Below are 19,348 nucleotides of genomic sequence, written 5' to 3'. Positions count from 1 at the left end.
GTTATTTTAAATAGTCCTGAAATGTGAAAAAAAAATCTATGTTTATGAAGTACAAAATATTCCATGTTTTAATTAAAATTAGGTCATATACCTGCATAAATAACTATAATCAAATGAGCAAAATACGTTTGTCACGTCACACATTTCAACTACCCATGGATCTTCCTTTATATGCAAGTTATTGTGAGATATTTGCATCTCCTCTTGATACCACGGACACTCAAGTCAAATGAACAAAAAATCCAAAATCCTCAAATATATTAACCGTTTTATTATTATTTTTTTCAATCATATGTTCTGAGGCTACAGGGAGTGCATTTAAAATATCAGTGCAGTTGATGGCTCAGCAGAATGACTTGAGTGGAAAGCACAGCTGATGAACGAAACACTTTGAGGGAATTCTGTCATTAGTGGACAGGAAAATTACAGAAGATATATATACAAAGGCTGCGGTTTCAGTCTTACTCTGTTTTAATGAGAAAGCTGACGGCTGTGAGGTGGAACGAGAGGAAGACTAACACAAATAAGGCACCACAAGTTTCTCAGCGCAACCAATGCCAGGGCTGAAGCAGAGATTATATGAGAGACGTAACACTTCAGCCAGCACCATCACTGCAACTGTCCTCAGCTGGCAGATCAATTGATGAAGCGTTTAAACACAAAATTTCACATGATTAAAACAAAAAAACCATACTATCATGACCAGCTAACTAAAACCTGAACCTTCTGCAAGGAACACATGCTATAAACACATCTGATTGCAAAAATGAAAACATTGCCTTCATTTACTCACCCTCATGTCATGCCTGTATTATTTTCTGATTTTCCATGAAATACAAAAGTTGTCAGACAGAATGTCCAAGCTTCTCTTTTCCATACAAGAAAAGTGAATTGTGACTTATACTGTACCTCATATATAGAAAAACGCCATAAAAGTGCTTTATAAAACTTCTGAACCTTATTCAGCGGTTTTAGCTGGTCTTTCTCTCTGACCAGCTGAAAAGTGCTAAAAAAACAAACTAACAAAAAAAACAGGCCAGTTTTGGGTGGGTTTTTTTTCTCAGCAGGGCCAACCGAAACCTAAACTGTTCAAGTTAACTGAGCAAATTATATTTGATGATATCAGTAAACAGATTAAATTTCTGTCAGTACCTCACAACTCATCATATGACTTCAGAAGACTTGTAATATAGTAATCTGTCCTACATAGAACAGGCTGAGTAATGTCGTTCCAAAACTTTATGACTTTTCCTTTCTCTGCATAAAGTAGATATGTTATTGACATTCATTGTATGTATTTTTAAAATATCTTTGTGTTCCAAAAAAGAAAGAAAGTCTTACAGATTTTAAATGACATGAGGATGAGTAAATGAGGACAAAACTTACATTTTGGGGTGAACTATCCCTTTAAAATCTCTCTGAAACTGAAGCCAACGTAACTGTTCAATGAACATCAAGCAGAAACAGAAGAGCAGGCCTCTACCCGAACACTTCAATCTGGCCCAGATTTTGTGTATAACACCTGCAAGCCTCATTTACCAGAGCAAGAACGAGAAAAAGACAGGATAATGCAAAAGCCAAGCCAATGGTTTCCCTCTCATCAAAACTCTAACTGCATCTGGCTCCGCTAAGCAATAACAACTCACATCTTAGCCAGTTATTGACGCAGCTGTCCTTTTGAACTCCCCTAATCCTGCATTTCATTTGATATTTAAATCATGATAATTCATATACGACTTTAAAATAATCAGAAATCTTTTGACTGTACCATGGTCAAATACAGTATGGTCAGATTAAGAAGTTCACCCCAAACACAATCCCACATTAAGAACCGTCAGGCTGTACTCAGCTCTCGTTACATACGACACTTGTTAAGGCAACATCAATAAAGAATATCAGTGTGCAGATTTGGAGAAATCATTCACTGTGTAGTTCCACAAAAATCTTACCACCGAGGGATGCAAAATATGAACATCAGAGTGCAAACCCGCAAGTCCACAAAGCGTCACAAACACTCAAATTGAAGTTATGTTTCAGGAATCATACAAAGGAGAGTGTATGTCTTCATCTGTGAGAGAGGGAACACAGGGCCAGAGGTTTACTATAGCAGGAGGCTGTACAGTGCCTGAACTCAGCTCTTAAAAGGTCAGAGGTCATGGATTTTGAGGAGGGGGAACCGGGGATGAGCTATGAGTTGCCGTTTTCCACAGTGGTTGGTAATACGCCCAGCTTTCACCCTGGAAAGAGAAAAAAAATGGGTACTGTGGTTCCCTCGACAAAAACACAATAGGATTTTTGGATTATTGCAGAAAATAAACTCTGTGACCAACAAAAGTGTATGATTCTTACAAGTATTGTTCATCATGATAATCTTTGAAGCCTAAATACAATCAGCAGAAGTAAAAAGCTAAAGTTAGGCTATAAACAAACCACTAAGATTCCAACATCTCTTTCGATCTTTAAGATCTACCAGTTGGAAATCTTGAGTTAGAAGAGTTTACAAAAGCATGAGTATAAACACAAGGAGGCTGTAAAAGCAGACTTCACTAGATGAGTTTTCTTGTTCAGCGTGATGACCTTAAATGACATTCATTGCTGATTCTAAATTATTGATAATGATTCTAATTATCATCAATGTTTTACTGCTTAATATTTTTGTGAAAACCGTTGTACAATTTTCTCAGTGTTCTTTGATAAATACAAAGTTCAAAAGAACAGCATAATCCACTTGTCCCAGACAAGCGTTAATGTCGACCCCTGCACTCTGCGTGTGTGATTCCACCGCCTTGCTGATGCCCACTACACGCTAGAGGGTTAAAAACATCTCAGACAAATGGAGCAGTTTCCCTTAATACACATTTCCAGGCACAGGCTTCAACCACCACGAGAACTCATCGTTTTTCAGTAAACTTACATTTACCCATTTTAAACTAGCTAGGAGGCTGGTCAGATAGCTGTAGTTCGACATACCCGCTGCCACTAATTTACTATTTTATGTAGAAATTATTATATGAGTTTTAAAAATAAGATGCAGATGTGTTTTTACTTTGCGCTCAAAGTATTTGGTCCTCCATGCTGTCTGTGTCTCTGCACGATGCCTCTCCTCTTTCCTCTGTCTTTCCTCCAGGAAACGCTTGTGTTCTGTGGCTTTTTCCATATCCCTATCCTTCAGAGACTCGGTCACATGTTGCCACAGTCTCCTACAGGGAGAACAGTCACAGGTTAAAGATGGAGCCCTCACACCACATTCAACCTTTTTCAGTCGGAATCCAGAGATAGCAAGACATGATAAAATTATGATTTTACCATAAATGAATATTTGATCCAAAAAATAATAATTCTGTTACATTTACTCTTATTTCAAACTCATCTAACCTTCTTTTTCAGCCCTTCATAATACAATTTTTGAAAGTATTCCTTTAGATGAGTTATTTTCATAAAATGAACCTTTTAGTTTAGTATGCTGTTCATTTTGCTCCTTTAAAAATATGGCATCATATTGACATTAACACTGTTGTGTGGCTTGAATACAATAATGAACTGTTTACATAAAATGATTAACTGGTGTTACCTGGACTCGTAGGGTCCTTGCAGCTCATTGGGCCGTACTCTTTTTCTGGTGACAGGGAGGTTAGTGACGTCTACGACACGTGTCTCTCCGCTGGTGTAGGAAAACTCCAGCACGCCGTTCCACTCGCCTTGCACGCGGCACACCACGGAGTTGGAGGGGTTATGTTTGACCTCCGCGTTCACTCTGAGGAACAAAGCACAGGCTTCTGTTACAGTCCACTGGCTCGGCTTTCTGATTAAAGCACTCATACCACTGAGAAACCTATTTAACCATCCAATCAACAACCGATGGATAGAACCAAGTTCTTTCCCTACATTTATTCTTTTTTTCTATGATCCGTTCATGTACGTCACAGTATGGAAGAAAAGATCTGTCGCTACTTCTGTTCCATAGCGAATAAAATAAGATAATTTACTGTACTACTGTAAAAAACTAAATTGCAGAACTCAATTTCCTCAACTGTCCAAAAAGACCATTGACCGATACTAGGGTACATGTCTAGCCAATTCTTCAGCCAGTTGCAGTTATCAGCTTCATTTGCATAGAATCAGGGAGTGTCCTTCACACGGCCACGTGAAAATATTGTTCTGTCTATTTTTTAAAAGGTCCATAATCATTTCTGTCTGATCTTTGCTAGATTGTTTTGTGAACCTGTCACAATGTGATAGAGCGGTGCAAACTATATTGGACCGTTAGCGAATTATTATTTTCTTATGTGTATTCCATCAATGTCACTGCTTATACAATATTTTGTTAATTTTACATAAGGTACAGAACTTTCCTTACGTAACTTAATCATGAAAGATACGTTTTGTTTTATACATGTTTTGACATATATACATGCATACAATAAAAATATTGTCAAAATATGTCAAAAACAAAAAGGTATCTTTCATGATTGAAAGTTATGTAAGGAAGTCTATGTACCTCATTTAAAATTAAGAGGCATTGATTGAAGACACAAAGGAAATAATATTTCTCTAACAAGACCTCATAGCAAACTCTGTCAATGGGGCTGTAAAGTGTTTACACCTGGTCAATAGGATCCGATTGTGAAAAAAACAGGTGTAAATGCCCTCCGAAATGCTTTCGAGATGGATTTAAATCCATCAGGAGTTGGTTTGAGACGCATTCCAAACGAAACAGGGCAATTTTAAATGCATCTGGTTGTTGAAACCACATATGTCAATTTTACATCTCCCAAAATGTTTTAGGCTATATGACGTTATAGCCGGATATGACCGCGCTACTGCAACACGCATCGCTGCAGATGCTAAGTATCTTTTCAGCAAGCCCACGTGCAAACTACCGCATATGCTCAAAACACAATCATCTTCATTAAAAGTAGTGAGACTAAATTATCTTATCAATGCTGATGCCGCTCTGTCTCCTACTCCTATTGACCTTGAAATTAGCTGATGATAAATAAAATGCAGATCATATCTGGCGCTTTCGTTGGCCTGAACGCCGTTAAATTTGCACAGAGCGGGAATTGAATATCAGATTTATATTCATTTTGCGGGGATATTTATTAAGAGTAAATGGAACCGTTTAAAAAAAATCAGATAGCTATATGATCAGTAAAAAAACATCAAGTGTTCAGGTGTAAACATGCCCTATAAGCTCAGAAAAGTGCTTCATATGAAATTTTAATGGTACAGGACCCAAAAACAGTCAGTTTAATTCCGGGGGTGAAGAGATGGTGAACAACCATTACAGATGAATAAAGTGTCCCCTACATTTTTCTTATTGAATATAGTGTTTTGGGTAACACTTTACAATAAGGTTTCATTTGATAACATTAACTAACATTTAACAATACATCTACAGCACTAATTATTAATCCTAGTTAATGTTAATCTCAACATTTACTTATACATTTTTAAGAAAAAAAGATCTATCTGTTAACATGCACTGTGAACTAACATGAAGATGAATATTTTATTACCTAATTTGAATTAAGGTTGATAAATGCTGTAAAAATATATTGCTAGTTCATGTTAGTTATTGCATTTACTAATGTTAACAAATGAGACCTTATTGTAAAGTGTTGCAGTGTTTTGCTCAGAAAATTTGTCTGGACAATATATAATCTGGACATTTACACAACGGTTTATCCTCACCAAGGCTGCATTTATTGGATAAAAAACATAAAGTAAAAAAACAAGTACTATTGTGAAACATTATTACAATTTAAGATAACGTATTTCTTTTTTAATATATTTAAAAAGTGTATTCATTCCTGTGATGGCTAAGATGAATTTTCAGCAGCCATTAACTCAGTCTTCATCTAATCCTCCAGAAATCATTCTAATATGCTGATTTGGCGCTCAAGAATAATTTCTTATTATCAATTATTTGAAATAGAAATCTTTAGTGGCATTATGTCTATACCGTCACTTTTGATAAATGTAATGTATCCTTGCTGGATAAAATTGAATTCTTTTAAAAAAAAAGACTTACTGATTCCTTTTGAATGGTAGACGTGTATACTAACTAACACTTCATCAGGGCTGCTGTATAAATTTACATTGAAAACCCTATACGGTCTCAAAGAGCTGGAAAATGGAGTCACGTAATGTGATCCAGAGTGATCCTGACCTGTGCAGCTTGCCCCCATAGAAAGGCTTTGTCTGGAAGGTGATGACTGCAGAGTAGCCTGTCTTGGCGCAGTTGACATTGACCTTTCCTCCCAGTTCCACCCAGGGCACAGTGAGGATAGAGCGGGCATAAGCAGAGGGCAGACTAAAGGTGTATTCTTCATCATGCTCTAATAGGTGTAGATTACCTGTGAGCACAGGAAGTTAACATTCCTAATAATCAACAATGGATCCATGGAAACGTTCATAGTAAACTGAGTGTGAGGCGGGCGAAACGCACCTTCTCCAATCATAGAGACGCCGATGGACATGCCCATGAACTTGCTTTTGGTCCACACATGCGTGTTGACACACATCTGCCTCTCCTGGCATTCTGCATAGAAGCCTGAGACAGGGGGATGATGGGAAACCTGTTCAGCCACAAAGCGAACATTGTACCAGTCTGACGCGCACGAGTTCCCCTCTTTCGGGACACCTGTCGGAGATGATGTCGCTTTGGGTACTCTCCAAGAGCAGTGGAAGGTCTCTCCGATGATGGGATTGTAGGGCTTCTTGGCAATGGCACCTTTACGACCTTCATGGAAGGAAGTGAGGTAATACTCCACAAATCGGACCATGCGGTCCATCTGGCTGGAGCCATCGGTGATGGCCACGAAAAGGTCCGGATGGGACATGAAGTCTGCATACATTTCCAGCAGGGAACGCTTCTCCAGTATAAAAGTAGGCAGGACCACCTATACACCCATGTGAAACACTGTTATTTCACAATGTTATTTTAATTTTATAACAGAATTAATTTAAAATGGTATGATTTAAAGGTTTGAGAAAGACGCAAGAAGTCATTAATGAGATGGAGCTAATATACCCTGGTGAGGTCCATGCCAAGTTTCAGCTGAGAGAGGAGGTGCAGAATGACGCTGCGCTCCTCTTCGACAGCACCCAGATCCTCCTCCTCGACTGGAGAGGAATCGTCCACCTCCTGCGTGGCATCAATCTCCTCCTGCTCCTGAAACACACACCAAACTCCATGATTACTCAACTCATCTACTCAACCAATAAAATACTGCAACGACAGAACTAGTTTTTGGGACCCCCTCTACACGGTTTCCATACCTTTTGACCAAAACTACAGGATGCTATTTTGTTTTATATTTTATAGAGGTAGAGGCTTAATTATTTATCTAAAATGAATTATCTTAATTATATAAAACTTTAATTAAAATGAAAACTGAAAATATACAAAAATAAAATATATTTAAAAATACCAATAAATACTATAATTGTATATAAATCAGACAAATTTTTTTTTTTTAAATAAATTAAACAGTGTGCAATTTTTGGTTAAAATATAGAAATTAACAATTTGTAAGATTTGAATGGCTTCTATAACTTTGCCAGTGTTGGAAATCATAAATTTAAAATTGCAAGGTAATACCAAGTATTGGATGAACTTTTACTCTAAGATATTCTGTCCCCTAGATATGGCTCGAGTCCTTCCTTGGATGTAATTCTCTGATTTATCTCCCATTTTACCATGAAATTCATAAAATTGATCACTAAAATAAGTAAGAGCACAGCTATCCCAACAGGCTTCACAATCCGAGGCATCATTTGTACATGTGGGCAAGTTACGTTTTGGTTTGTTTATATCCAAACCCTAAGTATCCTAAGTTCTGCTGCTTGCCTCGGCTAATACCACTAATGACACTCGTCAAATTATCACATTACATAATGTATATGAATATATATACTGTATATATATATATATATATATATATATATATATATGCATTTTTTTTTGAATATGATGATTGTTTTTCAGACTGAAATCTATCTGCTATGCTACTTGAAACAGTGGATGCTAAGGTACAGTTAAGTGAAGCAAAATATTAAGCAAGAGTATTTAGAAGAAAAAAAAACATACAGCATAGTTAACATTTAACACTGCAGATAAATTTACTCAGGTTAATAGAGAGCCCTGTCTACAGTTCGACAATCGGGAAGGCTCAGGTGTTTGTTTACATCAAGGTAACTGAAGCAAAGATTACTCTTGAGACTCAAAGTGAGAGAGCCTTCTCCAAAACAACATCAGTTGTCAGTAATTATCATCAGCATCTGCTATGAATACAATCATGCACAATTGTGTTACTGTGATAACATGCAGAGGCCTCAAGATATACTTGGAAACTTTGTGAATGTCAAAATGCATGAATTAATTTTATATATTATAAATGCATTATATAACAAAATATCAAACCAAGGGTAATTTTTTATTATAAAACAAAAATAGCACTTTTTAAGCCAAATTCACAAAAGGTTTTAAAATTATTTAAAAATAAATATACTGTTTAAAATTCAAATCATTCAAACAGTTTCTGGTTATGAAATGTTAGTGGAAAATGTCCATAGAAAAAGCTGGAGCATGCAATTCTTACAATGTTAAAACAGTAATATATACTGTTCAAAAGTTTTTGAAAGAAGTCTTATGCTCACCAAGGCTGCATTTATTAGATCAAAAATATGGTAAAAAGAGTAATTCTGTGAAATATAATTACAATTAAAAAAATTATTTAATAATTTATTTCTTTATTATAATGCAATTTACTCCTTTGATGGAAAAGCTGAATTTTCATCAGTCTTCAGTGTCACATGATCCTTCAGAAATCATTGTAATATGCTGATTTGCTTATTATTATTAATGTTGCACAAAGATATGTTGCTTAAGACAACAATGTGACAAGTTTTTACTGTCACTTTTTTAGCAAAGTGTAAACACTGTCTCTGTGGTGCTACCAAAACACTGCTGCTTGCTTAAGCATCCCATCCAGCCCGAAATAATAGCACTGGCTCCACCTATGGTGTGAGTTCAAGGCGGAAATATGTTGTTCAGTTCAGTGTAGATCCTCTGAAATCAATTTTCTACACTTAATTTGGACAACCACTTTAGATCCCATACTTTTTAAAATTTAAAAAAAAAAATAAGTCAAGTGTGATCAATCAATAAGGATTTTCAAAGATTATTTAAACTCAGATATATTTGCTAATGAATCATCAGACCCATTTGTTAAATTATTGACTGATAACAGTCAGCAAGAAAGTTTAGACAAAGCAAATCTTACCCCAGCGATATCACAGGAGTCCATTTCTAAGGGTTCTAGAATGGTTCCCACTATGTTACCATCATCTTTCGTGATGCTGGGTAGCGTCCCTCCATTCTTCAGGATGTCGGGGAGTTTTGGCTCCAGCCACTCGAGGGCAGGGCCTACAGGGCACACAAAACCAGTTTCAGGGGTGCTCATATCACCGGCCCACCAGCACGACGCCGACAGGCCAACAGCAGCCTCTAACGCCACAGGATTTCTGGGCGTTTAGCGCTCTGACAACTGACACAGAGCTCTCAGTGGAAACCTGAGAACAGGGTCTCACCATCTGCATGAGGCCCTGCCCATTGTTGACTTCTTTGCTTATTGGCACGGAGACTACTTTGGTGGTTTTTGCTTTGTTCCAGTCATTAGGAAGTTCAGAAAGTTCACATGGCCCCTCACTACTTCAACAACCGTGGAAATGCAGGTGATCCTGGAAGTGTGTGATGTTTACATGTTTCTTTATAGTCAGAGAGTAATAAAATATGTATGCTTCATGAATGGGTTGCATTAAAGTCAAGCACACAACTAGAAGTCTTCGGTTTGGCAAAATAAATGTTCGTTCAAGGATTTTCGGGCCAGAAGAACCCCCAAACACGCAAATCTCACAGGAGACATATTTATCCAAGAACTGACAACCGTATGGTAACACAATTTGGTAAGTCTGTCAGCCGCTGCGCTTGAGTGACGCCAGCAGAGCTCTAGTTACCTGCAGAAGTCTATCAGTGGTGGATACAGTTCCTCATTAATTATAAAACAATATTCCACTCGCCGAGCAGGGCTCTAGGTCATAAATTCTACAGGCACAAACATGACCTGAGATTATTGGATTTGTGACCACAAACACTTGCGGTTTTTCTGTACTATATAATGGATTTTATTTTGTGCTTTTTTTCAGCTATTGGTTATTTTTGTTACACACACGACACTGTGATGTGAACAGAAAGACTTGTGGCGTTGTGTATTTTGATCTTATCGCATTGCCCTGGATTACACATAAGGATCAGTGAGTCGCAGTGAATATGTGATTTAAGGTATTCAAAACTGTCTGATAGCGGATTTGGAGACGGAGAGTATTTGTGGTTATCTAAAAGAGTCTACATTATTCATCTTTGGATTTCATTTCGACAGCCAATATACGAGTGTTACACAAACTCTACAAAAGGAGAGTATTCAACAAAAAGGGAGGCTATACTTGCTCTATTTAACATAAATCATGACATGCGAAATAGATATGACTAATGCCAGACTGTGCCAGACTGTGCTGCATTTCCCAAAAGCATCGTAAGCCTACTCAGATTGTACAAATTATTCCGCCAATGATCTCTACGATCTACTTAGGCTTATAATAGTTTTGGGCAATGCAGCCCAGGACAATTAATCAGTGAATATTTGGCTCTTTTAAGATTATTGTCTAATATCTGTGCCCGATTGGCAGATAAACAAAAGTGGGCAGTGGCAAAATCTACCAACAGTATTGCAAAGTGACACTGCACAATTTCTGTAAAATATTCATTTTTTATTATTAAATTGTACAATATCGTATTATATTGGCCACTCTGCTCTTTAAATAGCAATATCGGCAATTAAAAAAAAAACATATCATGCTTATTTGACATTAAGAAAGTCAATGTTAAGTAATAAGGAAGCAGAATAGACAGTACTATTATTCCTAAATGCCAAAAGAACTAACGATATGAGTAAACATGGGAAAATATGCAAAACCTTGTGCTGTTTCTGACTGCGTTCTGCATATGCTTCTAAAGTACATAATGTTAAAAACAAGCGACTGAACTGCATTGTTTCACTATTTAATTAAGGCTTTACAAAATGGTTGTTATTGAAGAATATAGGGAGCAGTCCTGCAGCTTGTGAGTAAAGGTTGCTCAGAGAAATTTGGCAGACAAAAGTTATTTCAATAGGAATAATGCAATTGGGAGTTTTGAATTAGGGGAAAAAATTCCCCATACAGATTTCACACGTTCAAATTCACTGCATTGACCAACAGAAGAAACCTGGTTTGAGAGTGAGGAGTGCTTCATAAATCGCTAGACTTCTGACAATGAATCTGTTTTTGCAACAAAAGAAAAAGAGTTCACCAAATATTTCACTAAAGAGACTTGACCTTAAGTGCCCTAAAGCACTGCCTTCTCATTTCATGCCATGTGAAAATGTTTACATATAAGTGTTACAGGTGCAGCAAAAATTTAATTCTAAGGGTCAGAAAGAGGGTGAAAATGTGAAAGGGTCATGTGAAGCTAAATAATGACTGTTCAAAACACTTGCTAACTTAACCAAACTAGAACTCAATAAAAAAATCTAAATAAAAGTAGGATATGTTGCTAATTTAGTGTAATAATCTTGTCAAGAAAATCAGACAGGAATACAAGAGACGCATGGGAGCAGCACAAGTCAAGAAGAATTCCTGTGATGGAAGCTGTGCTTATAAATAACCCTCTTACTGTCTTTTACTGGAAGAGAAATGCTTTCACTAAACATCGAAGCACTGCAGTAGCATTAGACAAAGTATAGAGTAAAGTCAGGTCTAAGATTAAAAGTGCCTGACAGAGGCAAAAAGCCAGACAGAGCCGGAAGTCAAGCATTATGAACCTAATTACACATTTTTATAATTTTGTATCCTTCTGTCCATTCAATCATAGCTTAGTTTTTACATTATCAACTACCAATAGGCTAGTACAAAACTAATGCTGTAAACTATAAAGGGAACCCCAAATGATACAGTACAATAATATTAAAGGTTAACATTAACTGATTTGTAGGCTACTTACATTTAAATTGCCCATAAGAAAGTTTTTATAATAATACATTTTTAATGTTTCAACCAATTTTGTTTTAATAAATATAAACATTTAAATGGTGGCTGTCAGAAAATCATTAAAAAATACATTAAATATTGCCTTGCCTATTTTCAAGCTGACTAATGAGTTTTGAATGCTTTTCTGAGGTAAATCTAACATTATGTGACAGTCTTTACAAGCTATTTTACTGGCATATTTCCCTGGTTGAGACACTCATCAAATGATTACGAGACATGATATGGATTTCTGTAAGTTGTACTGTATATTCTAACATATCTTCTGATATTCATTCATGTTTATTTCGTGCTGTAACTAGTAGTGGAACAGATGATCCGTTCATGTGGGCTCCGTCACGGCACATTAAAGAGCGCCAAAATGGCATTTATTTTATTTTATTTATATTATTCTTATGATTTAAGAATCAATATCGGTTCTTCAAAATGAGAATGATGAAATTGTAATTTAAGTGTTCCTTTCAGCAATTATCCATAATCCCCCAAAAAAGGATTTTTTAAATCTCACCAACGAGAGGAACTTTCTGCCGAGCCACTTGTTGGAGCTGCAGGATATGCAAGCAGTCGCTGAGGCAGGTCATAGTGGCCAAAGAGGTGGCTTTCAGCAGCAGCAGGTCTTGGTCCAAGGGCGAGGGACCCTGGGAGGAGGGCAGACCCTCAATACTCTGGATCAGGTCTCTGTGCTGGCCCTGCGCCTGGCTCATCATCTGGAGCAGGACAAAAACATTCGTTTACCACCTCAAAAGTTCAGACCCAACGTTTTTAAAGTTATTAATTGACTGTGCCACTGGGACTCTAAAAGCATCACTCATTCTTACCTCTCTGGCCTCCAGCAAGTGATCAGGCAGCAGTGATTTCCTGCTGGAGTAAAGGGAGGAGCCGCGCTGCAGCTGGGACAGGCCCAACAGGACGTTTGAGTTCTGGTTGATCCTGTGTTGAGATCCTGGAGAGCTGCCACTGCCTTGAGACGCCATGGAGAGACTGCGAGATTGAAGCGGTGGGTTTGTCTGTGGGATTATGGATAGTTGCTGAAAGGATCAGTTTACACATAAATGACAATTTTGTCATCATTTACTACATTTTGATCCAATTCTGTTATTTTACAAAACGCTAGAAAACTGGTGATGATTTTTACTGCAAAGCCCCACAAAGGACAAGAATGGTCCTTATGATTTGTATGCTGTATTAAAAGTCTTCTGCGGTTTTATGTAATAAACAGACCCTAAATAGAAGTCATTATTCACTGATTATCTTTCCCTCAGCTACATCTAATTCGCAGTCACATATAGTCAACTATGCAGCGCAATGTCACATCATTCCAGTTTGTTTGTTAGTTTGTTATTGTCATGTCAGTTTCTTTGGCTATCATCACAGTAATAACTATATTTGAGTTAGCAAGATTTAAAATAGATACTAAAGATATTTTAGACCAATTTTTCCTAAAAATTATAAAACTAAATTTGGATTAACTTGATTAAATTAACTTGATTAGCTTGATTGTTATATCGTCGAAAAAATTTAAATTATATTATAATCCAGATATATTAAAAGTTGGATATAAAGTATATCCTACTTTACCTGCATACATACATACAGTAATACTCACATAAAGCAATATATATACACACTATATAGCAAATCTCATCTGCGAGATTGTTTATATAATTGTATAACTGTTTTATTGCACTATATATATATATATATATATATATATATATATATATATATATATATATATATATATATATATATATATATATATATATATATATATATACATACACATACACATACTCACCTAAAGGATTATTAGGAACACCATACTAATACTGTGTTTGACCCCCTTTCGCCTTCAGAACTGCCTTAATTCTACATGGCATTGATTCAACAAGGTGCTGAAAGCATTCTTAAGAAATGTTGGCCCATATTGATAGGATAGCATCTTGCAGTTGATGGAGATTTGTGGGATGCACATCCAGGGCACGAAGGTCCCGTTCCAACACATCCCAAAGATGCTCTATTGGCTTGAGATCTGGTGACTGTAGGGGCCATTTTAGTACAGTGAACTCATTGTCATGTTCAAGAAACCAATTTGAAATGATTCGAGCTTTGTGACGTGGTGCATTATCCTGCTGGAAGTAGCCATCAGACGATGGGTACATGGTGGCCATAAAGGGATTGACATGGTCAGAAACAATGCTCAGGTAGGCCGTGGCATTTAAGCGATGCCCAATTGGCACTAAGGGGCCTAAAGTGTGCCAAGAAAACATCCCCCACACCATTACACCATCACCACCAGCCTGCACAGTGGTAACAAGGCATGATGGATCCATGTTCTCATTCTGTTTACGCCAAATTCTGACTCTACAAAAGAAATCGAGACTCATCAGACCAGGATAACATTTTTCCGGTCTTCAACTGTCCAATTGGTGTCTTGTTAGCGGCCCTTAAGTTAAAAACTAATGAACGTTGCGATGAAAGTGAATCAATCAAAACTAACTTTGGCTGGACAATAAGTTTATTCTAGAGCTGCTGTAAAGCCAAAACAATCTCGGTAACTTTAATTTCCTATTATCACTGTAAAGCTGCTTTGAAAAAGTCTATATTGTTAAAAGCGCTATATAAATTAAGGTGACTTGACTTGACTATACTTCCGTAGGGCTATATATATATACTATATAGAATATCTCAACAGCTTGATTGCTTGTATTGTTGCAAAATGTAGACTACATTATCGATCAGCTCTAATATGGTAAATAAAACAACAAGGCATGAAGATATGAAGATATTATATACATTCACATCATCAGGGAACTACACTAACCTTTTCCACTGGTGGCACTTGCACTACTAACTTTTTCAGTTACTAGCGCAAAATATGATTTGGTCGCACAAATTATTTATAGTAAGCCGCTCTGGATAATAATGAACAATAATGAAACTGTATTGCATACAGATGTGCTTTTTATTTTACTTGCCATGTTTTAAACCACATGCCGCCTTGTTTTTGTTTTCTTTAACATTGGTTGGGATAGATTTACTGCAATAGAAAATACTGTACACAATAAAGAGCAAAATGGATTTCAACATGCTATGGTTTGCACAGATGGGCAGACTCGTGAACTCGTAAGTAGTGATGCACCGATGTGAAAATTGTGGCCGATACCGATAACCGATATTAATATTGCTGTTATGGTTGATATCTCTGTATAGAAAACAAATTTACTGATAATCAAATAAAGAGATATTTTTAAAAACACTTTTCTTTTCTTTTTTTTACTTTAGAAATGACTGATATTGGGCACCTTTACCTGTGTGCAAAATATGTCACACATAGGACACGCATGCATTATATTGCATTGCATATAATGTGTGCTGGTCAACTTGTCTAAAATTAAGAAACCCCTAGAAAAGAGTAAAAAAAAAAATGCTGAAAAAAAAAGTGTTGTATTTATTATTCCAATATCCAGGGAAAACGGCTTCTATTTGTGACGTGCTGTCTTTGCGTTTGAACATTGCACATTTTAAACAGGACACGCATTAGCTGAATAAATGTTAGCCAATACAAACATATTTATAGAAAACAGTTGACAATGAATAGAAAGAAGTCCAATAATAGTATAACAAATCACTTATTATAAAAATAATATCAAGTATAAGTTAAATGAATCCGACATAGGCCTATAATGAGGGCTGTGTTAGCAGTAAAACGGCCGTCATTTAACGAATTTTAAAAACACGGATGGATAATACAAAATGCTTTCTGACATTTTGACAGAAAAAAAACAAGCAAGAACAAAATTTAAACTATAGCCAATTTTCATTTTACAATTATCTTCTCTCTCTCTGTGTGCGCGCGTCCGTGTTTCTGAGAGAGAGAGCTCGCGCAGCACTGATACAATGGTACGTTTTAATCTAAGTAACGGTCGCGGGGCTGAAGCCAACTTGATGTGTTGAATGCTCAGAGCACGTTATAAAACGTATTCTTAAAATACACATTTCTGTCTTAATAAATGCTCATAGTAAAGCATAGCATATTGCCTAAAAACATAGGTACAAAAATAATCAGTGATACATTTGCGACCCATTAAAAATTAGGGTCGTAATGGCATTTCAAAAGGTCGCATATGCGACCATTTTGGTCGCAGTGTAGTTCCCTGATCATGGTTTTCTGCTTTTAAACAATGTGCATTGTGAAATTTGACGTGACGATTAAAAACCATTTCAAGGGTATGAACAGAATAAACGAATCGCACAGAGGAGCAGAAATTACAATCCAATAAAATATGTTTGTCTGACATGTATATATAGGAGAATTTTCACATCATACCAGACTTGATGTCAATAATGGTTTGTTTTTGGTTCTCAGAAGAAGAAGAAGTTGGGATAGTTTATTGGTTTTAAACAACATGATAAATAAATGATGACAGAACATTTTTCTTAAATTTTTTGCAGCATTGTAATTGAACAGAATTTCTGTCTTTTCCTGTAACTTAGGAAATCAATGAGCAGTGGTGGTTTTACAGTATTACAGGTGTCTGTTTGTAGTGTCTCACCTTGCCCATCGCCTCCGTGTGGTGCTGTGTACAGATCTGCAGTCGGCTGACCCAGTGCTGACGCTCCTTTGCATCTGAGGCTGAAGTTACACAGAAAGGTATTAAAAAGATTTTTAACATAAATAAATTATTGGGATCAGGGCTTGACATTAACACCCGCCAAATGCCGATGGATTTTAGCAGTTTCCTGTCACACAGTCACTCTTACTAGCCAATTTGGCGGGTTGAATTTTATACATTTTTTAATTGCAGTCTTTTAAAAAGGCATCTGAAATAATAAACTAAGTGTAATGTAGTGTTGTAAAAAATATAGATTTTAAGATACATATCAATACAGAAATATCTGAAACACATCCAATACTCAGTATATAAAAGGAAGTGAAAACATCTTTTCACAAATGTAGAAAAAGAGGGAAAGAGATCATGTGACAACCTCTGAGTTTGTATTGCTCTCCGCTGATGGCGTTGACAGTGAAGGTGTGTGAATCTTCATCGCTGGGGGAAATCACTGCACCGGCTAACGGCAGCGAGCCCCGGGGCTTCTGATTCCTGGACTGCTCATTTACAAAGTATTCCAGCAGCCCTGCCTCATTGTTGAGCACAAAATATCTATAGTGAGTGAAAAATAACAGCTTTAGAGAAAACTGAGCAGGTCGCACCCTTGTTGATTAAACAGAAGAGGCTCTGAACATATAAGCAGGCCCACATGGAGTCAGTGTTATATAAGTATCAACGAAATACTATAGTTTTATTAATATCTTGAAATTGCTTTTATTCTTATATTTTCGTTTTTCATCTTAATTGTTGTTAAAGTTTTAGTCATTTTTATTATGTTTTTTTGTCTAGCCTATATACTGAAGGTTTTATTTATATTTATTTCAGTTTTATTTGTAGTAAACATATAAAAACTTTTTTTAATGGTTTTAGTTTTATCTAAATATGATAACCATGGATGAAATATGCACTCTCAGATCCATACCTTTAATTATAAAGGTCTAATCATTCATCATTGATTATATGTTTGTTCATTAGGCTAAATATTTTGACCATTACATTTTACCTGCAGAATGCCAAAGATTTTTTTCCCCACTAAATCTACACAGATTCCATTTTGGCCTGTTTATAAAAAAAAAAAATACATCAGACTCACCGATACTGCCATCCAGTCACAAGATTGGTATACTTCATCAAATACCCATCCACCTTTTCCATCAGATCACTTCAGTTAATAAAAAATAAATAAATTAAACTCAATGTTGTAAAAGCTATGCATGCTATTACCAAAATATCATATCACCAAATATCAACCATAAAGCTGTATAGTTCAAACAAAAAACATTTACAGGATGTTTGAAGAATAATATCCAAACAACTATTCCAAATGACGGTCTATCGTCTAGAAATATATAATAAAAGTGAAAGGAATCTGAGGCTGTCCTTTTGTAAAGCATGGAAAAAAGTAAGTCATATAGATTGGAACGACATACAGTAACTGTTAGACCATGACAGAATTATGTCAATGTCATGTTTAAAGTCCAGCTTACTCCGGAAATCGACTATTATACAACCTCCTCCTCACATAAAAGGTATTGCCTTTGCTATTTAATTTCGAGCAATTTTTCATAATTAAACATAGATTATTCTAAAATCAGAATATTTGTGTGAAGTACCTGTACTGCCAGGATTTGGAGCCCGTCCTGAGGGAACTCTGTGAGCTGCTGTGATGCTCCACCACGGCTTCAGTCTGCATGATTGAATACTTCCTATGATCTACACAACACTAACACTTCACTTGCCGCTCAAACACGGAACATCCGATTTCATATGGCGAAGCTCAAGTCAAAATTATTTGTTATGGCCGCCGTTTTAATCATCGCACTGGTTTAATGCTCTGAATTACAGCACCACTGGCATGTTTATGTCTCGTGCAGCCATGACAGAGCGTGAAGTCATTCGCGACCTACATCATGTGACAGGAGGTGGACTAAAATAAAAAAGAACTGAACCACACAAACGGAATTGTTTGGATATAATTATGTCATGCATCATATATCGATCATATCAATATAGTTTGCTCCAATGACATTTTATAATTTTAGGGATTTTTACTTTAGAAACACCACAAAATCTAATTTTCAAATTAAAAGTCCTAGGTGGAGATCAGACGGAAGCGCGCTAGCTCAGCTCTCATTCTGATTGGCCAGATGTGATGATACCACCTTCGTGACGTGTGGTACAAATATTCAATGTCGTTTATAAATTGCAAAACAAATAAGCCTAAAATCATAAACATTTTTGTTTTATTCATCCCTCAATAATTGCCAGATCTAATTAATATTTGGCAAATACTGTGTCATTTCTTTGAACTCTTGAAAAATAATGTTTCTTTCAAGTTATGAAAGAATTATACAGTAACATTCTGCATCTTAAGCTTATTGGCATTATGAAAACAACTTAATTATGTGCAGTAGTCAACATTTGTAATGGATCAAAAACTTTCATCAAAGTTGTACATGAATTTTGAACAATACCAGTTCTTGTCTTAGGGCAACTTTTGATCCACTTCAACTGTTGACTACTGTATTTTTGTTCATTCATTTTATTGGGAAAATAAACACAACTGATAACAATGTAAATTATGTCTC

At 36.2% G+C, this 19,348-nt stretch overlaps 1 protein-coding gene across 1 annotated transcript; it reads right to left on the bottom strand.

Moving 5' to 3' along the window:
* Positions 1–256: 256 nt before the first annotated feature.
* osbpl11 (oxysterol binding protein-like 11) lies at positions 257–18,675 on the bottom strand. The gene is made up of 13 exons (XM_077216277.1): positions 18,374–18,675; positions 17,854–17,922; positions 17,137–17,312; positions 16,704–16,783; positions 12,966–13,154; positions 12,656–12,854; positions 9,291–9,433; positions 7,037–7,177; positions 6,452–6,905; positions 6,173–6,359; positions 3,572–3,754; positions 3,047–3,200; positions 257–2,237 (listed from the first exon to the last, which is right to left on the bottom strand). Exons 1-13 carry the CDS (start codon positions 18,451–18,453, stop codon positions 2,154–2,156), a joined length of 2,139 nt encoding a protein of 712 aa, XP_077072392.1. The 5' UTR covers positions 18,454–18,675; the 3' UTR covers positions 257–2,153.
* Between the last annotated feature and the right edge of the window lie 673 nt (positions 18,676–19,348).

The sequence above is a fragment of the Siphateles boraxobius genome, unplaced genomic scaffold (assembly GCF_051911475.1).
Source record: "Siphateles boraxobius isolate OS27281-9 unplaced genomic scaffold, OSU_SipBor_1 7, whole genome shotgun sequence".
NCBI lineage: Eukaryota > Metazoa > Chordata > Actinopteri > Cypriniformes > Leuciscidae > Siphateles > Siphateles boraxobius.
The sequence above is the reverse complement of the archived record's forward strand: the minus strand, read 5'-3'. Positions and strand labels throughout refer to the sequence as shown.